The sequence below is a fragment of the Sturnira hondurensis genome, unplaced genomic scaffold, assembly GCF_014824575.4.
Source record: "Sturnira hondurensis isolate 20B ecotype Veracruz unplaced genomic scaffold, ASM1482457v3 Scaffold0020884, whole genome shotgun sequence".
In the NCBI taxonomy this organism is placed as follows: Eukaryota; Metazoa; Chordata; class Mammalia; order Chiroptera; family Phyllostomidae; genus Sturnira; species Sturnira hondurensis.
Window position 1 is genome coordinate 2,061,886 of NW_028093515.1, and position 22,570 is coordinate 2,084,455.

General features: G+C 60.2%; 1 protein-coding gene across 2 annotated transcripts in view; it reads right to left on the bottom strand.

Moving 5' to 3' along the window:
* Nucleotides 1-22,570, bottom strand: part of PEPD (peptidase D) — a 114,224-nt gene that overhangs the window by 14,530 nt on the left and 77,124 nt on the right. Inside the window, exons 10-11 of one of the 2 annotated variants that reach the window (XM_037030711.1) lie at nt 8,375-8,443; nt 7,172-7,249 (exon numbers count right to left, since the gene is read on the bottom strand). The exons of the other annotated variant lie outside the window; for it this stretch is intronic. Of the exons in view, the coding sequence (XP_036886606.1) occupies nt 7,172-7,249; nt 8,375-8,443 (147 nt within the window). The remainder of the gene's footprint in view (nt 1-7,171; nt 7,250-8,374; nt 8,444-22,570) is intronic. 2 annotated transcript variants of the gene reach the window in all.

The window sequence follows — 22,570 nt, forward strand, 5'->3', positions numbered from 1 at the left end:
TGTTGTTGGAATCCAAGGTTCCCTGCTGGGTACTGTTTACTCTCCTGCCCTTTTCTGATTGCAGCTCACTATGGGCGGGGCCAGCAGCGCAGGGGCGCCAGACAACCCTCAGGTGACTCACAGAGGGTGGGGGGAGTGCCCCCACCAGCAGAGCAGAACTTTGTGTTGGGTCAAAGTCACCGACTCGAGGGGACCCTGCCTGGGCTGGGCCGACGGGGAGCCCGGGCCTCACTTGAGGCGACCCACCCGGAGTCCAGTGTGAGAGCCGGGGATGATAACACAGAGAGGCCCTGAGCAGACACGCCCAGGCGTCTGCTCCCCAGGAGGCTGCGGATGCAGCAGCCGCTGGGGCCAACAGCCAGGTGCAGGTTGCTCCTGCTGGGGCGTGCTCCCCCAGGGCTGGCCAGGGGGTGGGCAGCTCTTAACTGGCAACTACAGGGACGCTAAGGCTCTGAGTTCGGGGGTGAGCAGCTCAGAGACCAGACAGAGATGGGCTCTCCTGTCCTGGATCCAGCACTTGGCCTTCAGAGCCTCAATTTTTCCACTTTCAAAATGGGGACAACAGCTGCGTGCAGGCTTGTGTCCTCTGGGTGCCAGCTTGCAGGCAGGCGTGCGGAGCGAAGCTGCGTGGGGCACAGGGCACGGGGCACGGGGGCATGGGGCGTGGGGCACGGGCCCGCTGCACTGGGCAGCGGGGTGTCTTCTCCGAGCAGGGCTCCTCAGAGGCGGCAAAGGAGACGGTTCACGGTCTGCCGGTTCAGAATACCCAGGAATGGCCTGAGCACACAGAGTGGTCAGGAGTCGGGGGGGCGGGGCACAGAGGCCGGGGACCCCCACCTCAGAAGGTGGCCCCCAGACAAAAAGATGTATTGGATGGTGCTGATCTCAAAGAAAAACGGAAATTGCACTATTTAAAAAACCAGGAAGCCCACCAGAGCGCACCGAATGCTGGAGGCATCTGAAGCAGCAAACGAGACTTCCCCAGGCAGACAAGACGCAAGTTGTCCAAACTCTCCTCAGACTCGGAGAGCGTGGGGCGGCGGCCTGGAGCTCCTCGGCCTGGAGCTCCTCGGCCAGCCTGGCTGTACCACGGAGAGTCTGAAAGACTTGGGCTGCATTTTTTGCTTTAAAACGATCTGCTTTCTGGAGAAGGAAGTGCAGCACCAGCCGGCAGCTCCATCCTGCCCAGCGACGCTCAGGCACGGGGGCTGGAGTCTATTTTCGTGCTCTCAGTTCCCTATCTTTCAGGGTTTTTTTTTTTAATCCCCCACAGAGTTCCTACACGCATAAGTTATTCAGATTCAGGCCACTGTGGAATCCAGGGACGACGCCATCTCTCTTATAAATCACCTCTCTCCAGCTCCTTCGTGCACTCGCCCGTCCTCCAAGCGCAGACGGACAGCAGGGAGCTCGGTCACACTTGGGCTCCATCAAGAACTCAGGGCCCCCTCCCTGGCTGCCTGGGGACACCACCAGGAACCCTACCATCTTTGGCCACGGGAATGCGTGTGATAATCTAAGACATCTGGGGAGATATTACACATCTCCGAGCAATATGCTGGCCTCTCTTTCCCCACATGTGTTCATCTGCTTCTATTTCTGGCTGGGAGGAGAGGTTCTGTCTTCCCTTGGCTCCTCCCGGGCAGCTTCATGCCCGGGCTACCTGCCACCATGGGCCCACCCAGACCCTCCCCAGGCCCCTCAGCTCCCTCGGCCCCAGTGCAGGGACCAGCCAGCCCACAGGCAGAGAGCCTACGCGATGGTTTGGCCGGCGATGTGCTTGGGAACAGTTGGGGAAAACGCTACAGTGCTTATTCAAGGGCCGCTTTGCACTGAAGTCTGCAGCTTCGTTTCAGTCCCCCCTGAGCCGGGGCCTCTCTCCCTCGCGCCCGGGCACGAGCACAGGGGCTGGTCCCGCAGACAGGCGCATCTCAGCCCCCAGTGTGCAGCCACCCGGTCTGCGTCCGGGCCAGGCCAGGGGATTTCTGAGTGGGAGGAAACCCTCGCTTCCCTTCAGAGGCTGGCGTGAGACAGAAAGGAAGGAGGACCAGTCACTTCCCAGCTCACGTGCTGCCGTGGGCAGACCCTCCAGATGAGGCCCCGGAGCCAGCTGTCTGCTCCCAGCCAGACTCTCTGTGAGGGCCCAGCCCCGGGTGCAGCCGGCAAGGCAAAGAACTTCACTTGGAGCCCTGGAGACCCCCTCAGTGCCGCGAGCTGACCCACCAAGCAGGCCTCTCCCCGGTGCCTTTGGGGCATCACTGCTCCCCAACCCAGCCCCCCCGACAGCTGTCCCTGTGGGGCGGGACGGACGGGAAAGTCAAGCACCAGCTCCGACGGCCAGCAACCCCCCAGCCCATGGGGACAAGAGCAGGCCCATGCCGGGGGCCTCCCAAGTGTCCACAAAGAACCACTGTTGCCACACCACAGATGGCGTGGGGTGGGACAGAGCAGCAGCGTGGGGCCAAGTCCCTAGGAAGGACACTGCACGGCACCTGGCCCAGTGTGTGGGTGGGGCCCGAGGCTGCTCACCCCAGGGCCTGCCGAAACCACAGCACGGTGGGGCCCCGGCTGGGCGTCCGGGCAGCGGCCCCCGTTGGGGAAGAGTGAGTCGGCGTCATGCGCATAGCGCGTGCTGCCGTGTCCCGTGGTGTCTGCGAGCACACAAGCTGTCTGGACTGGTGCTTGTCAAACTGCGGGTGTGGAGGCAACTGTGTGGGGCAGGGGTAAGAAACAAATCAAAAGGGTAGAGAGAGAACACACAGTCAGGGTGTCTGGTTGCACTCTGGGTGCGTGTGCACGCATGAACAGGGCCTGGCCCTGAGGACCGGGCACATCCTTAAAACCATGAAATCCCCAGGATGGGGCTGTTCCTCCCAGAGGAACTCCAGGACAGCCAGGCGTTCCTCTGAGGAAAGAGCATGGTGGAGGGGCCCAGCCTGGCCTCAGGGCGTAAGACCTGGGGGTGTTACTTGTTCCCCAGCAGCCGCTGAGGCGTCAGGCACTGGGAAAGTGGGACCTAAGAGGTCCCCCATCCCAACCCCTACACCGGCTGGGGAGGAGCCTCAGGCCCAGCTTCACGCCTCCGCAGGCCATAGTGCGTGGATGCCAGACAGACTGAGTGGCCACAAGCAAGCAGCACCGTCCCATCATAGCCTGTGGGAGCCAAGAGATGCCAAGGGTGCTGCTGGGGCGCTGGGTGGGCAGTGGCACCCTCGGTGTATGGGGGTGGGGGGTGGATGTCTGTAACAGAGGTGCAGGCTGTTGCCCAGAGATAGGGGGCAAGATGGGGGTGACCTTTGCGAGCAGCTGAAACTAACGTCCCATCCACATACGAGCTGTGGAAATAGCAGGGAACTCACTTGAGAGAAAGGGCAGGAAGGAGCCAGGGGGTATAGGTTCTGTGAGCAGGAAAAAGGGGACCAGGTGGGGAAAGAGCCTGCCCTGGCCATGACCCCTCATCTGGAGGAGGAAAGGATGAGCAGCTCTGGGGTGACGGGTACTGAAGGCTCCGATGCCACCTTGGCTTGGGGATGTACCCCGGCAGTGGGATCGGCAGTATACCACCCTCACGCCAGCCACGGTTCAGGCGTCTTCAGAGGCTTCCCTGGGAGGAAACTGGTGGCCCTTACTCATCTGGGCCAAGAGAACTGGGGTTTTGGTGGAGGTGAGCTGTGTCCCCACCTTGGCTGGTCAGCACTTCAGGCTGAATGTTATCAGGGCAAGGGGACAGATGGGGCCCTAGCCCCACGGCAGGGTTTGAGAGGGAAGCTAACACCACCTGGCTGCTGAGTGCGGGACTGGGACAGGTCTGTTCCCCTAACTGGCCGCACCCCTACCTCACAGAGGACACAGAAGATCAAGGTCAGCGGGGAGGAGGCCCAGCCCACACATCCTGACACAGTGCTGCCCTCTTCTGGCCAGTGCTGGGAGATCTGGTCCACTGCCCACCAGCCACATGCTGCCAGCAAGTGGGGCAACCCAGGTCTGGGAATCTTCAGGCTGGTGCTCTGGAAGGTTCTGAGAGGGACCACAGGACACCCTACCCCTGGAACCACTCCTCCTGTCACATGACCAGAGGGTGGAAGATAAGGATGTGGCAGGTGAGGAGGGGTGTCCCACCTGTTTTCCAAATCAGAGCCCACTGGAGGCACACCTTGGACCCTTTCCCACCTCTTCCCCCAGGGTGAGCCTGCTGAAGGGCCCGGGAGAAGCAGGGAGTGCCACAGCTTGGCCTCAGACCCCCAAATTCAGTATGAGAGGGGGCTTCTCTAGGTACACTGCTTCCCAGTGTATTTAAACAAGGGCAATGGCGCCCCCTGGTGGCTCACGGGCAGCACACCAGTTCTTGGTACCCCCGACCACAGTAGGGGCTCTCTCCAAAGCCCAGGCTGTTCTGGGAGGACTGGGCAAGTGCTTGAGGGCTCAGAGGACAGTCAGGGTCAGGATGATAAGGAGCTGACATGGGGTGAGCAGTGCACCTCGAAATGCACTCCTCAGCTCACAGGCCTCAATCCTTAGGGTGCTGAGTGAGGCTGACAGGGGCCATGGCCCGGCTCTGGGTGGGCGTCTGGCACTGAAAGGGCGGAGGCATGAAGGCGGCCCCGCCAGCCTCTGGCTCCCCCCAGCACACACCCGGGGAACACTTTGCGGGCTGAGGACACAGAACAGGCAGGCCATGGGACTCCAGAGCTCCCTGTGAATAAACCGGGTCTGGTGGCCCCCACCTGCATGCAGCCTGTCTTGGAACCAGCTGCAGGAGCACAGGTAGGAAGGGCCCAGCCTGCTGGCTCTGGGGGGGGGGATGGCCCCCGTGTTGCAGCTCACACCCGCTTAGGCTCATGTTTTCGCCCTGTTATCACGGAACTCTCCCAGAGCTACTTGCGATGTTACCCCCAGTGACAGAGAGAGAAGCTGGGGCCCAGGGACAGCCACTCTGCTGGGGAAGGCGGGGACTTGCACTGGGGGGCCCCTTTGCTTATCCTCACACAGCCCCGCCTCTCGCAGGCTCCCTGTGTGTTGGGGGGGGAGGGGTGTGGGAGGCAGGCAGTGTCTAAGACTATGGGGAGAGGGAAAGGCTGGCCACACGCAGCACACACTTCCCACTCCCCACCTTCTCCAGTCGAGTCTGATGCTCCCGGGCAGGCTCTGCCCCCGACAACCCCATGGACAGAATGTTAAACTACCTCGAGGGGATTTTCACCGGACACCACTGAGATGCCAGGTGTCACTGCTCTGGGAGCCTCAGCTCCGGGGGGCATTCTGCACTGGGCTCGTATTTCCGTCTCCTGCCTTATGATGAAGTGCCATGGCTTTTATGTTGGGATAACAGAGTTATTTATTATTTACCAAATGTAGTGGGTGCCCAGCAGATCAATTTCAATAAAACAATGGCTTATAAACGCCACCAGCAATCTGGCAGGAGCAGCAATCAACAAAACATGTTGTTGTTCTAAATCCTGTGTAATAAATTGACTATAATAAACTCATAATTATTCTACTGGCTACATTTCAAAGTTGGCACTAGAAAAATAAAGTCCCCGATTCAGGCTCAGCATTAACATCCAAGGAATTCCCCGGATCACTTGTCTCTAAGGCTGTGACCGGTGGATGCAGGTGTTGGTGCTGCCGGGGGCGGGGGCTGAGGCCACAGCACCTGGGCTGGGCGGAGGCCTGGAGCCTACTGTGCCCTGGCCAGCCAGGAACGGAGCTGGGCCTGGCCTCTCATGGGGAGAGGCCCCTCCCTGGGCAGGAAGACAGGGTGGAGAGGCAGCCGCCTCCTCTGGGGAGTGCTGAGCCCACAGAGGAGAGATGCTCACGGCCATGTGGCCAGCACCAGGGCCCCCCAGTGGGTCAGAGTTGTCCTCGGACAGCTGGGACTCTGCCTGGGGACTGGCTTCCCACGTCCCGTCCTCCCAGCCAGAACAGGCCACAGAGTCAAAGAACATCAGGAAATGTTACAGCAGTCAGAGGCCTTGAAGAGGCCAGGCGGTCTCTCCTTGGGGCGAACAGCACTCAGCCACAGCTCAGAGGGCAGGGACGGCCGCCCCGTTTCCCTGGTCTCCAGCTGAGCCGAGTCTGAGGCAGCCAACCCTTCCCCAAATCCCTCTGGCTCTGCGCTTGGACCTGGCACCCTGTCTCTGTGACCTCGCCTGCACACGGTGAGGGGAGGTGGGGGTGAGACCCCTGCTCATGGGCGCAGGCTGTGAAAACCTACATCAGCTCCGCCGGGAAGGCGGCTTGGAGAGCCTTGCTCAGGTGCCGTGGCCGCAGCAGAGAAAGGCAATGCAGCTCCGCCTGGGCAGGACAGTGAACACGCCGCACCCTGCCCCCGCCTGCGCGTCCACCACCACGGCACGATACCTGATGGCCCAGACAGGGCAGCCCCGTGGGGCGTGGGGCCCCTGGGCAGCTCTCAGGAGCCTCGGGCAGCCTGGACTGGCCCTGCCTGATGACCAGGTGGTGAAGAGGATGGGGTGGGGGGCCGGTGCAGGTCAGTGAGGCACTCACAGACCCCTTGCAAAGCCCAGCGTGGAGGCCCAGCAAGGTGGGGCCTAGGCCTAGCCTGAGCCCTGTAGGCCGGGCGTCCACGGGCAGGATCTGAGAGCCCACCCACAGAGGATGGTGCACCGGGGGGCCCACCGTGCCTGCTTAGTCGTGGCTCCATGAGGAGCTGGGAGCATAGGAAACTGTGCTCAGAAAATGCACTGGAACAGCCTTGGGGGTGAAGCACCACCTCTGACCTCCCGGGACTAACACCGCCTATGCTGAGGGGCCCTGCGGCTGGGGCTGGCAGGTTTCTGGGGGGTGGGTGCCCGCCCTCCCAGCACCGAGGCAGGGGCGTGAATGTGGTGGGTGCTAAACGCAGAGGACAGAGGGCAGGGGCTGGCGGACGGTTCAGGCCCTCTTCAGAGAGCCCACAGTCCCGTGGCCCACAGGACCCGCCCCAACCCCACGGTGTCTGGTCCCTGGCCCTGTCTCAGCGCTTCCTGGCTCCTGGAACCACAGCACCATGCAGGCCAGTGCCTGTGGAAGGACCAGGGCCTCGCTGTGGTCAGCTCTCTCAGGGCGGACCCAAGAGGCCCCAGCTAGTCACTCTTGAGGTTGGGTCCACGATGGCCCCGCTCAGTTAAGACAGAACCTGGGCAGGGGCAGCTCGGCTGGCCACACTCACCACATGTCTCCATCCTGGATGGTCCGGTCATTGGGGGCCCCCGCGTGTCCGTAGTGCAGTATGGCCGAGTTCTCGCCACTGCAGAGTGTGAAGGGAGGTCAGGAGCTCACCCTCACCCACCAGCCCCAGGGGCTGGTGCCCCAACCCCCAGTCCCGTGGGCGGTACTCCGCACCCTCATGCAGAGGCCCAGGGGTGGCTGGATCAGGCCTACAGCCTGAGGAGGGGACACGGGGCATGGTGGCCCCACCACCCACAGCCACACACTGATGGGCGGCCTCTCCGCTTGAGGGCTTCCCTGGCTGATGCTGCCCAGGCAGGTACCCCTGGGGCCCGGGGTGTGGCTCTGATGTGAGAAGCACATGTGAAGAATGGATTGGGGAGCAAGAGCCTGTGGGCCTGGAGGAGGGGCCCAGAGAAGCCCTCCTTTCCCGGAAGGCGCCTGGGCTGGGTCGGGGTTCCCAGGAGTCCCACTGGGAGGACACGGACGGGGCACCCTTGCTCCTCTGCTCAAGGGGGCTTTCCTCACGAGCGGTTCCTTTAAGAAAAAAGGATTTTGAGGTCTGTCCAAGAGAAAAAAAAGGCTCACCTGGGTGTAATATTTATGGCCCTGTTCGGGAGTTTCAGGAATCATAAAAGTAGAAATAATGATTTTTCTCTCTATCTACCAGAGAACATTTCCAAGAACTGAAATGTTCACATGTATTATTCATGTGCCGAGGGCATGCACATCGCCGGCTCGGTCCTGGCTGAGCAGCGGCCCGGCTGTCTGTCCGGAGGGCACAGCATGGGGAGATGAGATGGCAGAGCCCACGGGATGAGGAGGCCACTCGCAGCCAAGACGTGCCCCTCAAAGACACTCCTACACTGAGACTCTCTCTCACACACACACACACACACACACACAGCTCCTTCCATCCCCACTGCACACAGCCTGGCCCGACCCTGCGGGGCAGGTGGCCGCGTGGGAAGGGTGAGGAAGGCCAGTGGTGGGCGGGCGCCCTCCCTCACAGCACCGGCCAGAGCAGGCAGAGGCAGCCTCGGCTCCTGGGGCCGTAGGAGGAGAAGTAACTTCCAAGCTTAGGTGGGCACTGGTGTGGGTATGGGAGTGAGCAGGTACATCTGAGCTGGGGAACGGTGGGACCCCTTGCTGCCCCCCAGCCCCCTCTGCAGTCGCCCCCGTGTGGCCGGGGAGGCCCACTCACCTGCCGCAGATGCAGGTGTAGGAGCTGTGGCGCATGCCGCCCCGCGAGTAGCAGTAGTGCCCGAAGAGGCTGCGGGAGAGGGGAGACACGTCAGGGCGGCTGACTCACGCAGCCCGGACACCCCCCCGCAAGGCCTGAGCTCCCCTGAAGCCTCCAGTGTGGGTCTGTGAGGCTTGCGGCTGAAGCCGGGGGCAGCCACAGACCACACACACACAAGGTCAGGGTGGAGGGCACAGGGCCAGAGGAGCTTGCCACCTGCAACACTGTGGCCCTGGCCCTGCGGGAAATGAGCTGATGCAGGGCCACAGACCTGCAGGGCCAGAGGAGTGTCTCCCGGACCCCCACCTCCAGGGCCCACACCCCACCCCACTGGGAGGCGCTGGACACACAGCCAGAGAGGAGCACAAAAGCTCTCCCAGCCCCTGCGCTGGGCTCACCTGGGGCCTTGGACCCGACCCCAGGGAAGAGAGGAGGGCAAAGACAGCAGGAACTGCTGGGTGCCGGCCTGGAGGATGGGGGCGAGGGACCTGCAGATGGAGCTGGGAGGGGCGGGGTGGTCTCAGGGCGGTGCAGAGAGGCGGGGCCTGGGGTGGGGGCAGGCCCCGCCTCTCCCTACGTGGGGCAGGCCCCCACCTGCCACAGCCCAGCACGTTCCTCCACGGAGCTGACCCCTCACCACCCCATGCCCTGGCAGGCAGCCCGGAGCTCAGCACGGCATCTCCGCTCCCTGCCCAGACACGGGGACTCCACGCAGCAAGCACACCGAGCGTGCCGGGAAGCTGCGGCAGACGCCACACACCGAGCGGCAGACGCCGGGCGTGCCGGGGAGCTGCTGCGGTGCTCAGCTTTGAGAGAAGCTAAGACAGAAGCAGGCTGAGAGGGCTGTGTGGCCGAGCTTGAGGCCAAGGGCAGCCCAAGGAGACAGAGGCGGAGCTGGTCCCTCCCACAGACAGGCTCAGCAGCCTTCCTCCCTTCTTTTCAGAAAAAAGGCACTGAACCGAGGACGCCGCCCAGTTTTCACCTGCAGTCGCCACAGCCGCGCGGCCGTCTCTGTTGGCCACGCGGACAGCCCCTCACCCCCGGGGGAAGAGCTGAAAAGACAGGAGCAGCGCCAGGTGCTGCACGCCCGCTCCAGCTAACGGGTCTGAGGTTCCTCCACTTGGACTTCAGCACCTGGCTCTGTCTTATAGTGAACTTCTCTGACCCGACGTGAGGACAGACTGGTGTTCTGTTGGCAGCAGCAGGGCATGCGACGAGCCCACGGTTCCTGCTCGTCAGCTCAGCAGACCCTCTCTGTGGGGCCTCGGCTGTGGACACAGGAAGGTGTCAAGGTCTGGGGCAGGTGCAGCAAGCCGCTCGGGGCGTCTGTGGAAAGACACGCGTCCGGCGCATTTCTGATCCTCAAGGGGTGAGGGGCGAGGCGTGTACGCTCCCAACTGGATCCACGTGCGGGACACGAGGCCCCCCCGAGCTCGGTCAGGGCCGAGCACAGACCCCCCGCAGAGCTGCCTGATTCCCACGGGGAGGCAACAGGACACGGAATAGAGACCCCTCCAGACTTCTACGAAAATCACAGTAAACCGAGCCAGAGAGGGTGCAACCAGACGGGCCTCACCGCCGACGGACACGGGCTGCAGCCCGACCGAGCCCCAGCAACACGTCGGCAGAGCACGGGACCAGAAGCCCTCCTGCCTCTGGCACCCGGAGGAGCTGCATGACACAGAGCGAGCGGAGTTCACAGGACAGGAAAAGTGAGGTCGGGAAGGAAGGGGGGCTGGCAGTCCGGGGAACCACGGCCGTGGCTTTCACTGCCATGTGGGGATAGCCACAAGACCCTGGGCACACAGGAGGTAGGGACTGGAACTGAGCGCTTGCCCCACATAAAGCTGGCGCCTGGGCAGGGGCACACCCTCAGCAAAGCTGTAGATTTGGGAGAGTGTTCACAAGCATCCAAGGAGACAATCAGGATGCCTGCCTGGGCTCTGGGAGAAATAAAGAACATTCTCTCAGTAGCATGGGTCTGACTTCCATGGGGTTCAAGTTCACGTGTGAACTGCCTGCATGGTTTGGACACTCCCAAGCCAGGAAATTAACAAGAAACTTGGTCCCTGACTAGTGACACCCAGAGCACTTGACAGGGGCAGACACAAAAGCCAACCAAGCCACTGCACCCCAACCCAGGCCAGCCAGGATCTGCACACATGCGCACACACAGGCACACCACAGTGTACACACGCACACACACACATAAAGGCACACACGTGCATGTACACACATGTGCACACACCACGTGCACACACATAAACACACACAAACACACACGTGCACACTTGTGCACAGACGCACACAACACGTGCATGCAGAAATGCGCATGGGTGCACATACTTGTGCACACATGTGCACACCACAATCCACACATGCACACACAGGCATATGCACACACAGGCACATGCACACACATAAATGGACACACGTGCACACACTGAAGATGAACTCCCATCTGAATGCAGTTCACAAGAGCTGTCAGGCGCAGCAGGCAGGAGGCTGAGACTCCCAAGAACTTATGAAAACAGAACCCTCGGATGCAGACTGTACACACACAGAAAATCATCACCGCCTAAACTTACAGTGTGAGAAGAGACCAGGCAGACTTTATGAAGAACCAAAGCAAACCTTCTAGAAATGGGCAGTCTCTCTGCCAGAGGACCACAGACCGGAGGATAGGCGGCAGGTCGTCAGTGACCTCGGCGACCCCCTCCGCCGGGTCTCTCTGCCGATCCGTGACTCTCACGTGCAGCACACGTGTGGTGCTGGGCCTCCCCGCCCCTGCCTACTGAGAGGCAGGTGGGGTGGGAGAACGGGGACTGGGCTCGACCCCAACCCGCCCCCTTCCCCAGCGGCAGGAGGGAAGGGCGGGACCCGCCCATGTCCACATCGCCAGCCTCGCAGACTCCCTGCTGCTATGTGGTCCCTGAAGCTACCCTCCACCTGCAAATAATGAGGTGAATGCAGTTACTGCTGCGACAGAGGAGCAGGCGCATCTGCTGGAGTTGGGGGGGGGCGGGGCGCAGTGAGTAATGGGGTAGGGGCAGCGGGCTCCTGGCGCAGGTCTGCAGGGGCTATCTCCAGGCGCAGCCTCCCCGGGGGCTGCCAACCCAGCCCATGAAGCCTACCTGGGCCCACAGCCCAGCTCCCGCCTCTGAGGTTTATTGTCTGACGAGCAGGTGGGTGTCCTACAAACGTGCATTGGCGGCCCCGGCAGCAAGTGTCCTGAGCCATCAGCACAAGCAGGAGCCAGCCAAGGTGCTTGGCCCTGGGCCGCATCGGCCACACGGTCCCCTGCCAGCCCAGGCCCGGATGGACCTCAGGTTCCTGAGGCCAGGCCAGGAACAGACACTTGGCCAGGGAGATGGGCGGGGCGGGGGAAGCCACTCGGCTGAGCAGAGGGTCTCGGGTGGTGAACAGGCCCAGGCAGGAGCCCACCTCCGCTGTCGCTGCAGTCTCCTCGTGGCTGGCCTCCCCTCTTCCGGCCCGTGGGTTCCCCTCTGCCCTGCCCTGCAGTCCCTGACCTGGGACACCGCTCAACACCAAAGCCAATGCCAAATCCTGGCTCTGCCCCTTACTAACCAGCTGTGTGGCTTCTCCATGCCTCAATTTCCTCCTCTGTGAAATGGGACAACAGTACCTCACACAGGCACTGCTGATGCACAGACCCACGGCCTGGACACCTGCGCACGCACAGTGGGGCTCTCGGTGGACATCCTCCAGTCCCACACGCAGGCCGATGTACGTCCAGCAGCTCCAGGACAAACACATTCGGGGCTTCCCCTGACACAGGGCCGCCCGACATGGGGTTCCTTCCCAGCTGCCTCTGCTCACTCCCAAGCTGAGGGTTCTGCTCAAAGTCCCCGAGTCCGAGCTCTTTTAATGGCGTTCTCTGTGGGCCTTCTGAGGAATGGAGAACCGGCAAGGGCGGGGCGGGGCGGGGGGCATGGATGCCTACCCCTCCTCTGCCCCAGGCTACTGGGGAAGGAAAGACCTAGAACACTAGAGAGCCACCACCGAGACTTCGAGAATGTTTCAAATACGCAGCAACCTAATGGTCTGTCACCAAGAAGGGACTGATTTAGAGCCTTGGACTGGTCCCAGATATGCATTATTAACACGCCAGTGCTCGTGGCACAGCCTGCCTGGTGCGGCAGCACCGGAGACGGTCACAACGGCTGCAGTGGCCGTCCCCACTGCCAGCGGCGTTCTTCCTGCCTGCTGTCCCCTGGGTTCCCTCACGCTCCTCCTGCTGCCCCCAGCCCAGTCCTGGACCAGGGCCAACATCACCTGCCAGCCCAGGGCCTCCTTCAGGGGGGGGTGGGGCATGTGGGGCCAGGTATCCTGGGCCCGCGTTGTGGACATTTTCACAGACAGACGGACGAGAACAGACTCTGTGAGCCCCGCTTCCTGCCCAGGCCCCTGCTCCTGACTCTGCAGCTGCTGCCAGTGAGCCCTGTCCAGCACCCTGGATCTGAGGGTCTGCCCTGGAGGTGGGGGCAGGGCTTGGGGCTCCTACAGAACTGAGCCAACGCAGGCCCTAATGAGGCCTGTGGGAGAGGCGCAACCCCCTAGTCCCCAGACAAGGAGACTCCCACTCACAGCGGCAACGTGCTGGGGTCAGGGCCCCCCCTGAATCCATGTGGGGGCTTGGGGTCCCCACGCAGCTTCCGACTCCAGCCCCTCCCAGGTCCGGGGTCTGCCAGTGGTGGGGGCCTGGGACGGCACCTGCCAGCAGGACAGGACTTTATGCTCCATCAACACTGGGGCGGCAGACGCTCTGCCCCGGCCTTCCAGAGCCCCCGCCCCCACCTGAGCTGAACGTGGGTCTGCCAGGACCAACGGCCCTACACAATCCCAGGATGTGGTGCCGTGGGTGGGCTGGGGCGAAGGGGAGCTGGTGCCCCGGAGAGGCCTGGGGATGCAGAGGTCCTGGGAGGGGAGAACCCACCAACCAGAGGCAAGGACGGCCACTGCTCACCGCAGGACGAGGAGCACCACAGAGAAGCCACTCTGTCCCCAAGAGCAGCTCATCAAGTTTGGAGATAATTAACATTTTAATTGGATAATTGGGAATTCTAAATTGCCTGTCTTGTATGAAGCATAACTGAGGACATAACATGACTCTCAATGAACAAATATTCCCTTTTATCCTTGATATGCCTGATTAGGTGGAGTTGCTTTTTTTTTTTACTTAATTTTTGAAATATTTAATTTATTTATCTATAGAGGGGAAGGGAAGGAGAGAGGGAGAGAAATATCAATGTGTGGTTGCCTCTCCTGCATCCCCCGCTGGGAACTGGCCTGCAACCCAGGCATGTGCCCTGACTGGGAACCGAACCGCGATCTTTTTGGCTCGTAGGCCCGCACTCAATCCGCTGAGCTACAGCGACCAGGGCCTTCGGTAGGGTTTCTGAGTTCCTCGGTATCGGTTACTGGATGAAACACTCCTCAGCTGTCGAAGCCCTGGCTGCATTAGACTGCTAATAAACTTAAAAAATGCATACGTGTGTGTGCACACACACACATGGAAGAGATCTTAGAAATTCTCTACACAAAGAAAATAAAATAAACATAAAAATCACCCATAATCTTAGTCGTCAGAGATTTCCTCTGTTAAATTTTTCACTGACCACCCTACCAGGCCCCCCACCTTTTTTTTTTTTTGGTATAAGCACAGATTTTTTAAAAAATTGCCCTGGCTGGTGTGGCTCCATGGATTGAGCACCAGCCTGTGAACCAAAAAGTCACAGGTTCGAGTCCGTCAGGGCACGTGCCTGAGTGGTCCAGGTGCTCCCGTTACCTCAGGTCTTGTGCCCTGCAGGGCCTGTTCCACAGAGAGGTCACGTCACAATTGAAGGGACTCCTCTGTCCGAACCTGGCCCTGGCTTCCCGTGAACCATCTGCCCCTCTCTCAGCCTATCTCCTTGCTGCTCCAGGGACCACGAGGCAAGATCCCACCTCAGGGCCACCGGGCCAGCCCTGTCCTTCCTGCCCGGAGTGTCTGTCCCAGAGGTCCGCAGCCCGCACTCTGCTCCTTCCTGTCTCCCTTCCTTCGTTGCCTTCTTAGGGATGGCCCCAGGGAAAGAGTGCCCCTCCCCGTTTAGCCCTGACCATGATCTAACCTAGCACCCATCCGTCAGTGTGTCCATCTGTCCATCCATCTGTCCATCCAGTCTCACCGCCCAGCGGGCAGGGGCTTTGTGTATTGTCTTCACTGCAGGCGCCCCAGAGCCTGGTGCACGGGAGGTTTTCAGGACACCTCTGCTGAGCGACTGCGTAAGCAGGTGGTGGATCGACGGCACCACAGCCTGGGATTTACTTCACCACTGTCATGCTGTCAGATGTCTGGGTTGCGAGGGACACCCATGGCCACAGGCCTTTTCACGGTCTTCAGGCTAAATTGCTAAAAGCAGAGTTACTGAGCACATGCACATTTTGGAGTCTCAGGTCATGCCCCCCACGTGGACCCCAGAGACACTGTCAGGATTCTCAGAGCCCACAGGGGCTGGTGGGCGAAACAAAATGCTGCCTCCTTCTGTCGCGGGTAACTGGCAAATTTGGGGACGCTTTATATTGACTTCCTCATATCGCCTCCTTTCGGAATGGCCTGCTTCTTTCTTAGAAAATTGAATGTTTATCTTTTCCTATCATTCCTTAGGGGGCTTATATAAGGATACTAGCGGTTCTGACCAAGATCTGTGTAACAAGCTGCCGGCCCCCTCGGGCACTCTTTAGTATTGCACCTTCTCTGACGATTCCCCAAAGGGCGGGGCACCTGGGGCAGGAGCTGCAGACCAAGGCAGAGTGTGAGGGGGCCCAGAGGGCAAACCCTGGGTCTGCAGCAGGTGGCTCAAGAGGAAAACCCTACGCCTGCGAACCCAGGCCCCTTGGAGCCCACACGGCTGGGCCAGGGAGAGGGCCGGCCCTGGGGGGGTGGGGGCAGCCGCGTGAGCACTGGCCCGATCTGCCAAGTGCTCTCCACCTCATTCTGGGATCAGCGACTGGGCACAACTGACCCATCTCACCAGTCCTTGCTGATGTCGGCGAGAACGCCTTCCTTGGCCCCGGACTGAAAGCTCTGCCTTTGAAGATGCACCGGGTGCCCTAGGAATCATTTAGGCCAGTGACCAGGAGTGGGTGGAGGGAGGGAACCCTGTTCAACACAATTTAGAGGCCACTCCCCCACCGAGGAGCAAGGCAAGGAGGCCCAGGGGAGGGAAGCCAAGGTGTGCGGGAGCCTTCTCGGGGTGGGAGCTGGGGTGGGGAGAGGACTAGACAGGACGGGACCTCCTCCGAGCTGGTAATTCCCAAAGCTGGGGGAGAGTCCATGGGGGGCGGGGGGCACCAATACAGGTGTTTTACGCATTCGAGGGTTAAAGCACTAACCTTCCATTTATGGTGAGTCATACCGGGTTTCACTCAAGACAGAGATGTAAAATATTTGTTTTTAACAAGTAAAGAAACTATGAAGCAAATAAAGTGCCACCTGCAAGCACTTTGGCAGGACCCTGTGAGGGTGTCGCGTGACTGACGTGCTGGAGGTTCTGCTCGAGGCCTTGGCCCGGATGCTCCTGCTTCTGGTTCTGGGTGGGGACACTTGGGTCCTGAAGCTCCCCCGTGCCCAGATGGCCCGGGCAGTCTTTGGAAAACAGCTGGTGGAGCGAGCTCCAAGAGAGCCCCAGTCCTCTTCTGGGTCCCAACCCTCAGCAGCCTCAGACACCAGGTCAGCGTGGACCCTGGAGACAAAAGGCCAAACGGGCCCCTCAAGGAACAAAGCCACCTCCAGCAAAGCTGGCTGCTGAGAGCCTCGGACACATAGACACCAAGCTCTTACCACAGAGAGCAGAAAGCGAGAGCTCCTCGGCCCGGAGTCCTGGCTGGAGCTGTGCTTGGCCACGCTCCCACCTCCCTTCATTCCACAGCTCATCCCAAGGTCAGGCCATTGGATGGAGTCTGGTCGGGACAATGAGGCCCCCCTGGGCTGCCCCCCGGGGCCACGGCTGTGCAGCATGGAGGGAGACCAGGGCCCCCCACCCCATCTGGGGCACCCATGCCAGCACCACCTGCCACGACCTCCACTCCCTCTCCAGTGGAAGAAACTCAACCGGGAAGCTCCCACCCAACAGGTGCCTCCTAAACACCAACCCTGTGGGAGATAAGCCTGGTCCCACCAGTGAAAGCCAGACGGAAGCCCCTAGCTGTTCCTTCTGGAGAAAGAGCAAGCTTTGCCTCTTGAATCTCTCCAGGGTGCTCTGTTTTGTTCCAGACTCCGGGGCTACTTTATCTCCAAGCATCAAATTCCTTTCTCCCAGATGTATGATTTTAGGACATTTCTCACCAACATGTCATTTCAGATAGAACATTCTTTAGAAAGCACCATTCTATGCCAACGCCTCTCAAAAGCGGCTGTCCGAAGCCCCAACTCGCTGTCCCCAGCATCCTCCAGGCCGGGGCAGCTCCGGGGCCCTCCTCTTCATCATCGGTGGGGTGCCTGGGCCCCGGCAGAAGCAGAATGGGGCCCATACCCGGGTCCACTCGATCCCTCCCAGCTGCCTTGTGCTCACAGCTCTGTGGGGAGACAGGTGTGGTGCCAGCCAGGCCGGCGTGAGCCAGCACAGGACACAGAACACAGGGAACTGGGTGGGGGAGGGTGTCAGTGTGCAGCAGGAGACCGGGGACACTCCCTGGCTGGGGGGACCCCAGGGAGCAGGGTCACTGCAGCCCAGGGTTCCTGACCTCCTGCAGGAAGTGAGTACCGCGGACGCCTCAGTGGGTGAGCACCACCCTGGGGACGGTTCTCCCCAGCTCCCAGGAGTCACGCACGAAGCCACACCAGCAGCGGCGGGAGGCCCAGACACCGTCCGCAGGCCGAGCCCTGTCCCGCTGCGTGCAGCTGCACCGGGGCCGTCCCGTTCTCTAAATGCTTCTTGGTCACACGTGGCCAGAGGAATCACAGTGCTGCTATTTATCACTTTGAAAGCCTTTATCCACTTACGATGACAAATGGGGGTCACTCACACGCTGCCCCTACGGAAGGAGCAGCTCTGAGGGAGGTGCTGCTGGTGGGGACGCTGCAAGCGTGGGCGGGGCCTGGGACAACAGGGCAGGGCTAGGGTCTGGCCAGCGGCCCCTCCAGCACAGTGGGGGCTGCATCTGTGCCCCCCCTCCTCCCCCCGGAATCAGCGGGGCCTCGGCCACGGTTCAGTGTGGCGAGCACACGTTCAGGGAGTGACGCTGCCTCCCAGGGCCTCAGACCCTCTCTCCCCTCAGAAGACAGGCAGGTGGCAGAGCCTGGAGGCAACGAGGGGTCCACCAAGGGCAGGAGAGGCGATCTAAGAACTCACGTGCTCTGAACGTCTCCCCTGCCAACATCCCAGAGGTGCGGTGGGTCCCTAGAAATACGTTCTCCAACCCCCATGAATGTAAATTTTTGGTAACTTAAACCTATTTATCAATAGCTAATTAACAAGGTCTAAGTCCTTTGATGACAGGGTGATTAAACTGTTTTTGAAATAATCCATTTTTAATTAAAACCCTATCCTCTCTTGGTCTCTGGATAGCTTCAAAAGAGAGCCTTAACAGATGTCTTGATTTTAAGTACACATTACAGAAAGCCAATCATTAGAAGAATTCGTGCTTTTAATTACATTTTAATTATTCTTTGCCTATTGATGCAAAGTGAATATTCTTTCTTTAAGGTACGAAACCTGCTAATCAAAGCCAGCAGACAGTGAGCAGGACCTCTTCCATGTGTGCCAAGGTGCTCGCCAGAGCTGCCTGCCCCGTCCGGGCGGACACCAGACGCCGGCCCGCCTGGTCCGGAGATGCGCTCGGCTTCGGGCTCCCGGCCTGGAAAAGTCATGCTCCAGGGTGGGAGCAAGGGTTGTGTGACGAGGGTCCAGGATTCCCCTTCTCCTGTTCAGCCCGAGGCAGGCTTCTGCACTCCCCTCCCCACACACGCTCCGATGCCTCTCACTGAGGCAACCCGTGTTAGCAACCAAATCACCCACTGAAATTCAGAGAGCTCACAAAACGCAGCGAGAGCTTGGAGGACGAGGGAGAGGGAGCTGCACCATGAAGGTGGGCTTCCCCCCGCCTGGCTGGGCCACCCACACACCACACAGCAGGCCCTAAGCGCACCCTTCCAGGCTCCACCCCAACACCATCCCACGACCGCCCACTGCGGGCACTCAGGCAGGCCCTGGGTTACTGCGGCCCCTCCTCACAGTCCATCTGGCTGCCCTGGTGGCCTTTAAACAGCGTCCCCTGTGGCCTACCTACCTACCCAGGAGGTGATGGCTGCAGGTGGAGGGCCTTCCAGTGGCCTCGCCCTCTTCTCACCATCGAAAGCCCCTCATGGGCAAGGCCTCCCACACCTTCCTCTCTCCCTCACCTCCGCCACCTTGGATTTTGGTGTTGCCTATGCCTGCGCCACAGTGCCTGACCCTTCCCCTACCAGCCTCACAGGGAAGTCCCAGAGGCAGGCCCAAGTCATCCTGTACCCAGCTGCACACAGGGATGAGCACACAGTAGGTCCTCGGTAAACCTCAAGGAAAGGTTAACAGATGGCAGGGATAGTTGGCCTGAACATGCCTAATGATGAAAACAGAATGTGCACACACACGCTTGTGCATGCACACCCACACACGCACAGCCTTAACCCCCATCTATCCCAGGGGTGCTCTGGGGGACCCTGGCCACGTGCTCACCACTCCACTTCCTTTCCCCTGGGCACTCGCCTCAGCCACGCCTCAGGGAGCCGACTGCTGCCAACGGGAGTGGGAGGGGGAGTGCTGTGTGCCGTCCCCAGGCTGGGCTCCTACGAGCGGACATGAGACCACTGTGCTTTCTGTCTCCCTTCCCCGAGGGCACAGGGTCAGGCAGCCCCGACGCAGATGGAGGAGAGCCACGGGGCTGCCTCCGACTGCAACGTGAGCCGGAAATAAATGCCACTGGACTGAGCCACTGAGATTCGGGTTTGCGTTACTGCAGCAAAGGCTGCCCTATGCTGACTAACACCGACGGGAAAGTAGAATATGGTAAAGGAGGAATTTCAAGTCAGTGCGGCAAAAATATTATTCCAAGGATATCAGATCAACCGCTCACTTTGAGGGGGCAAATTGAAATTCCCCCCAGCAATTCCATTTGCAAGAATCTACCCCAAAGAGGTGATCAGTTAAATACCTACGAGGTGGAGAGATAAGGCTGACTGTCACAGCGGCGAGCGGGGAACCACCTCCTGCTGTCCCCCAGGAGGACTGGTTAAGCAGATTATGGGGGGCCCCACAGATGCAGGGTGCCCTAGTTCACGGCCAGAAAGAGATTTCTGCTTCACACGGGGGAGGAACAGACACCTCCCAGTGCGGTGCCAGCAGATCAAAGCCTCTCTGCGCTCCCGGAGAGGCCTGGGAAGCTCGTCTGCGAAGCCACGGGGGTCGGTGACCCTCTGCATCACGGGGTATCTTTCATGTCTCGTTTATAATTCTCGGCACTGACTGAACTTCTACCGCCGTGCGTAATACCTTTTCATCAGCATAAAGGTATTTTCATTTTGAAAATAGTTTTTGGAAGAGATAAAAAAAAAGCTATCAGTTAAACACCAGCTCTCTTGGACCCAGCCACCAACCAGGTCTCTTTTCTGATGATGCCCCAAGTGAACGCACAGCCGCAACCCAGGGCAACTACACGGAGCTGCCACAAGGGGTCGCCAGCACACACCGCTGGCCACCCACACAAAGCACCTCGAGAAATTTTCAGTCTGGCTTGAGGGACCACAATTCAGAAACAAAGTCTGTAGGCAAGGAGATCTTTGGTATGGGGTGTGGAGAGTCCAAGCCATGAGAGTGTCGGCTCAGCTCTGCTTCAAAAGCCCACTTATCTTCCTTCTTTGGCATCGGATTTGGTGGTGAAACCTCCATCTGCACGAGTATCCCTCCCGTAGTGTGAATGGGATGGGATGTCCCATGGCAGAGACTCGGTGGGAACGGGCCTCCCCTTCTTCCTCTGGCTGCCCACACCACACTCGCTGCCCTCCGGGGACCGCCTGCCCCCAGGGAAATGTGTGACTCAGCTCCCACTGGAGTAGAGGGAGCCAGAGACAGGCTGGGGCCGGACACGCAGCTCTGAAGGGCCCAACTGAACAGCAAATTGGCCTCTGGTCTGTGGCTGGGAGAATCCCAGCTGCCTAGCTGCCCTGGGGGCAGACAGCAGCTTCTCTGCCACGAGCCTGCCACGGTGGATGGGTACCGCAGGTACAGGGCAGCTCACTAGAGTGTATCAAATGTGACGCTGACTGAACGTCCCAGACAGAAAACTGGGGTTCAGCAAAGAGCTTGGATCTGAAGGGGGTTTCCTGCACAGCTTCTAGGTCCCCGGATGAAACGCACTTCTGTGCAGCAGAGGCGGGAAGTCGGGGCTGCTGAGTTGGGGCAGCCTAGACCCAGGGACCCTGACCTTGCCTGAGGTGACCTTGGCCCCCTCAGCCGTGCTGCCTGCAGCCGTGGCAGGCCCGACCTCCGGGCTGCAGCTGGGTGTTCTGGGGGAAAGCACCTTAAGGGACTTGCTCTACCCCCACCCCAGTGCTGGGCCCCGGAAACTACCAGCACTTGCCCAGGGCCCCCAGCCGATGCCAAGCCTTGTGACTCCAACCCTCTGTCCTGGCCTTCCTCACCTGGGGCACCAAACAGCTCAGTGGTGTATCAGGGCGCCACCCTCGGCAGGAGCTCCAACAGCCAGGGAAGAGGTTTCCTTCGGAAACCTCTGTAGTCTGGTCGCTAGCCCTGACTGGTCCAGCGTGAGCAGGTGTCTCACCCTCCACTGACCGAGCTGTATCTCCCCCTTCCCTGCAAAGAGGGAGCTCCTACTCCACAAACACACAGGGGGCGCCAGGGCCCCTGAGACGGCCTTCGAATGGCGATGCCCACTCCGTGCCTCTGGGGGCCTTAACTAACTTATAAGGCGATTTTAATAATAGCTGTGTATTAACTTTACATTCCCTGTCTTCCTATTTTGGTGGCTATGAACTATCAGGAAGGAGGTGATACATTACACTAGGCTTCAGGGACTCTATATTAACTGATGCCCCATATTTAAAAACTTGTCAAAGAGAAACATAAAGGAATGCCGTCCCATTGGTTATCGCCTCTAACAGACTCCCTGCTCAGGTCCCGGCCATAACAGGCAGCCCGGGCGGTGCTTTCCTAAATGGCATTGAACTTTCATTTTCTTTCTGTCCCTGGCCGACAGGACAGTTCTGAAAGCATGCAAGCGGTCAGTTCACCGTGCCAGCCTGTGGCTCCTGAGCTGCCTGTCAATTTCGGAGGCACAAGGGCCCCTGGGGACAGACGAGCAGCAGCGTTTCTGTCCCGACTGTCACCATAGCAGCCCCCTGCTTTAGGTGCTGTTTTTCTGTTGCTCAACCTATTTATCCAAAGATACGTAAAGTACACACAGATCAGATCCCATCGCCATAGCCGGGGAGGCTCGGTGCGGATGCCGGGCCACAGTGCGTGGCCTGGACTCTGGCTCCTTCTGTGAGAGCTCCTTCTGTGAGCTCCTTCTGTTAGCCCCGCACCCTGTCCACCGTCCTGCGTGCGGGGCTAACCTGCTCATTCCCACTGCTTGCAGGTACTTGCTGTGTGGGACACCAGAGTTTATCCACCTCCACGGCGGCGCTGGGTCCCCCACTTTAGACTGCTCCCAGCCCGCGTACAGAGCATTCTCACACGTGTGTCTTCTGTGTGTTTGCCGAGTGCCAGGCAGCATCACTGGGCGCCAGGCTCGGACCGCTCAGCTTCGGGAGATGCTGCCTGCTGTCTTCTGGAGGCCGTCCCGGCATCTGCTTTGTTTGCCTTTTTTTCCCCTGGCAGGGAAAGAACTTTCGAGCCCATCACTTTACGAACCAGAGACTTGAACCCGAACGTGGGGCTCCGGAGCACCCCGCCGGGTCTGGAGCCGCCTGCGCCCTCCCGCCGGCCTGCAGCCTCCCGGGTGAGCACCTCCCTTGGCCGTGGCGGGCCCGCAGGCAGAAAGGACCTTCTAGTGTCAGACCCATCCCGTGGGTCTGGCCTCCCCTGGGCCCCAGGGACACGAGGCCCCCGGAGAGCCGCAGACAGACCCAGAGGCTCCCTGCACCCCTGGCCCAGAGGT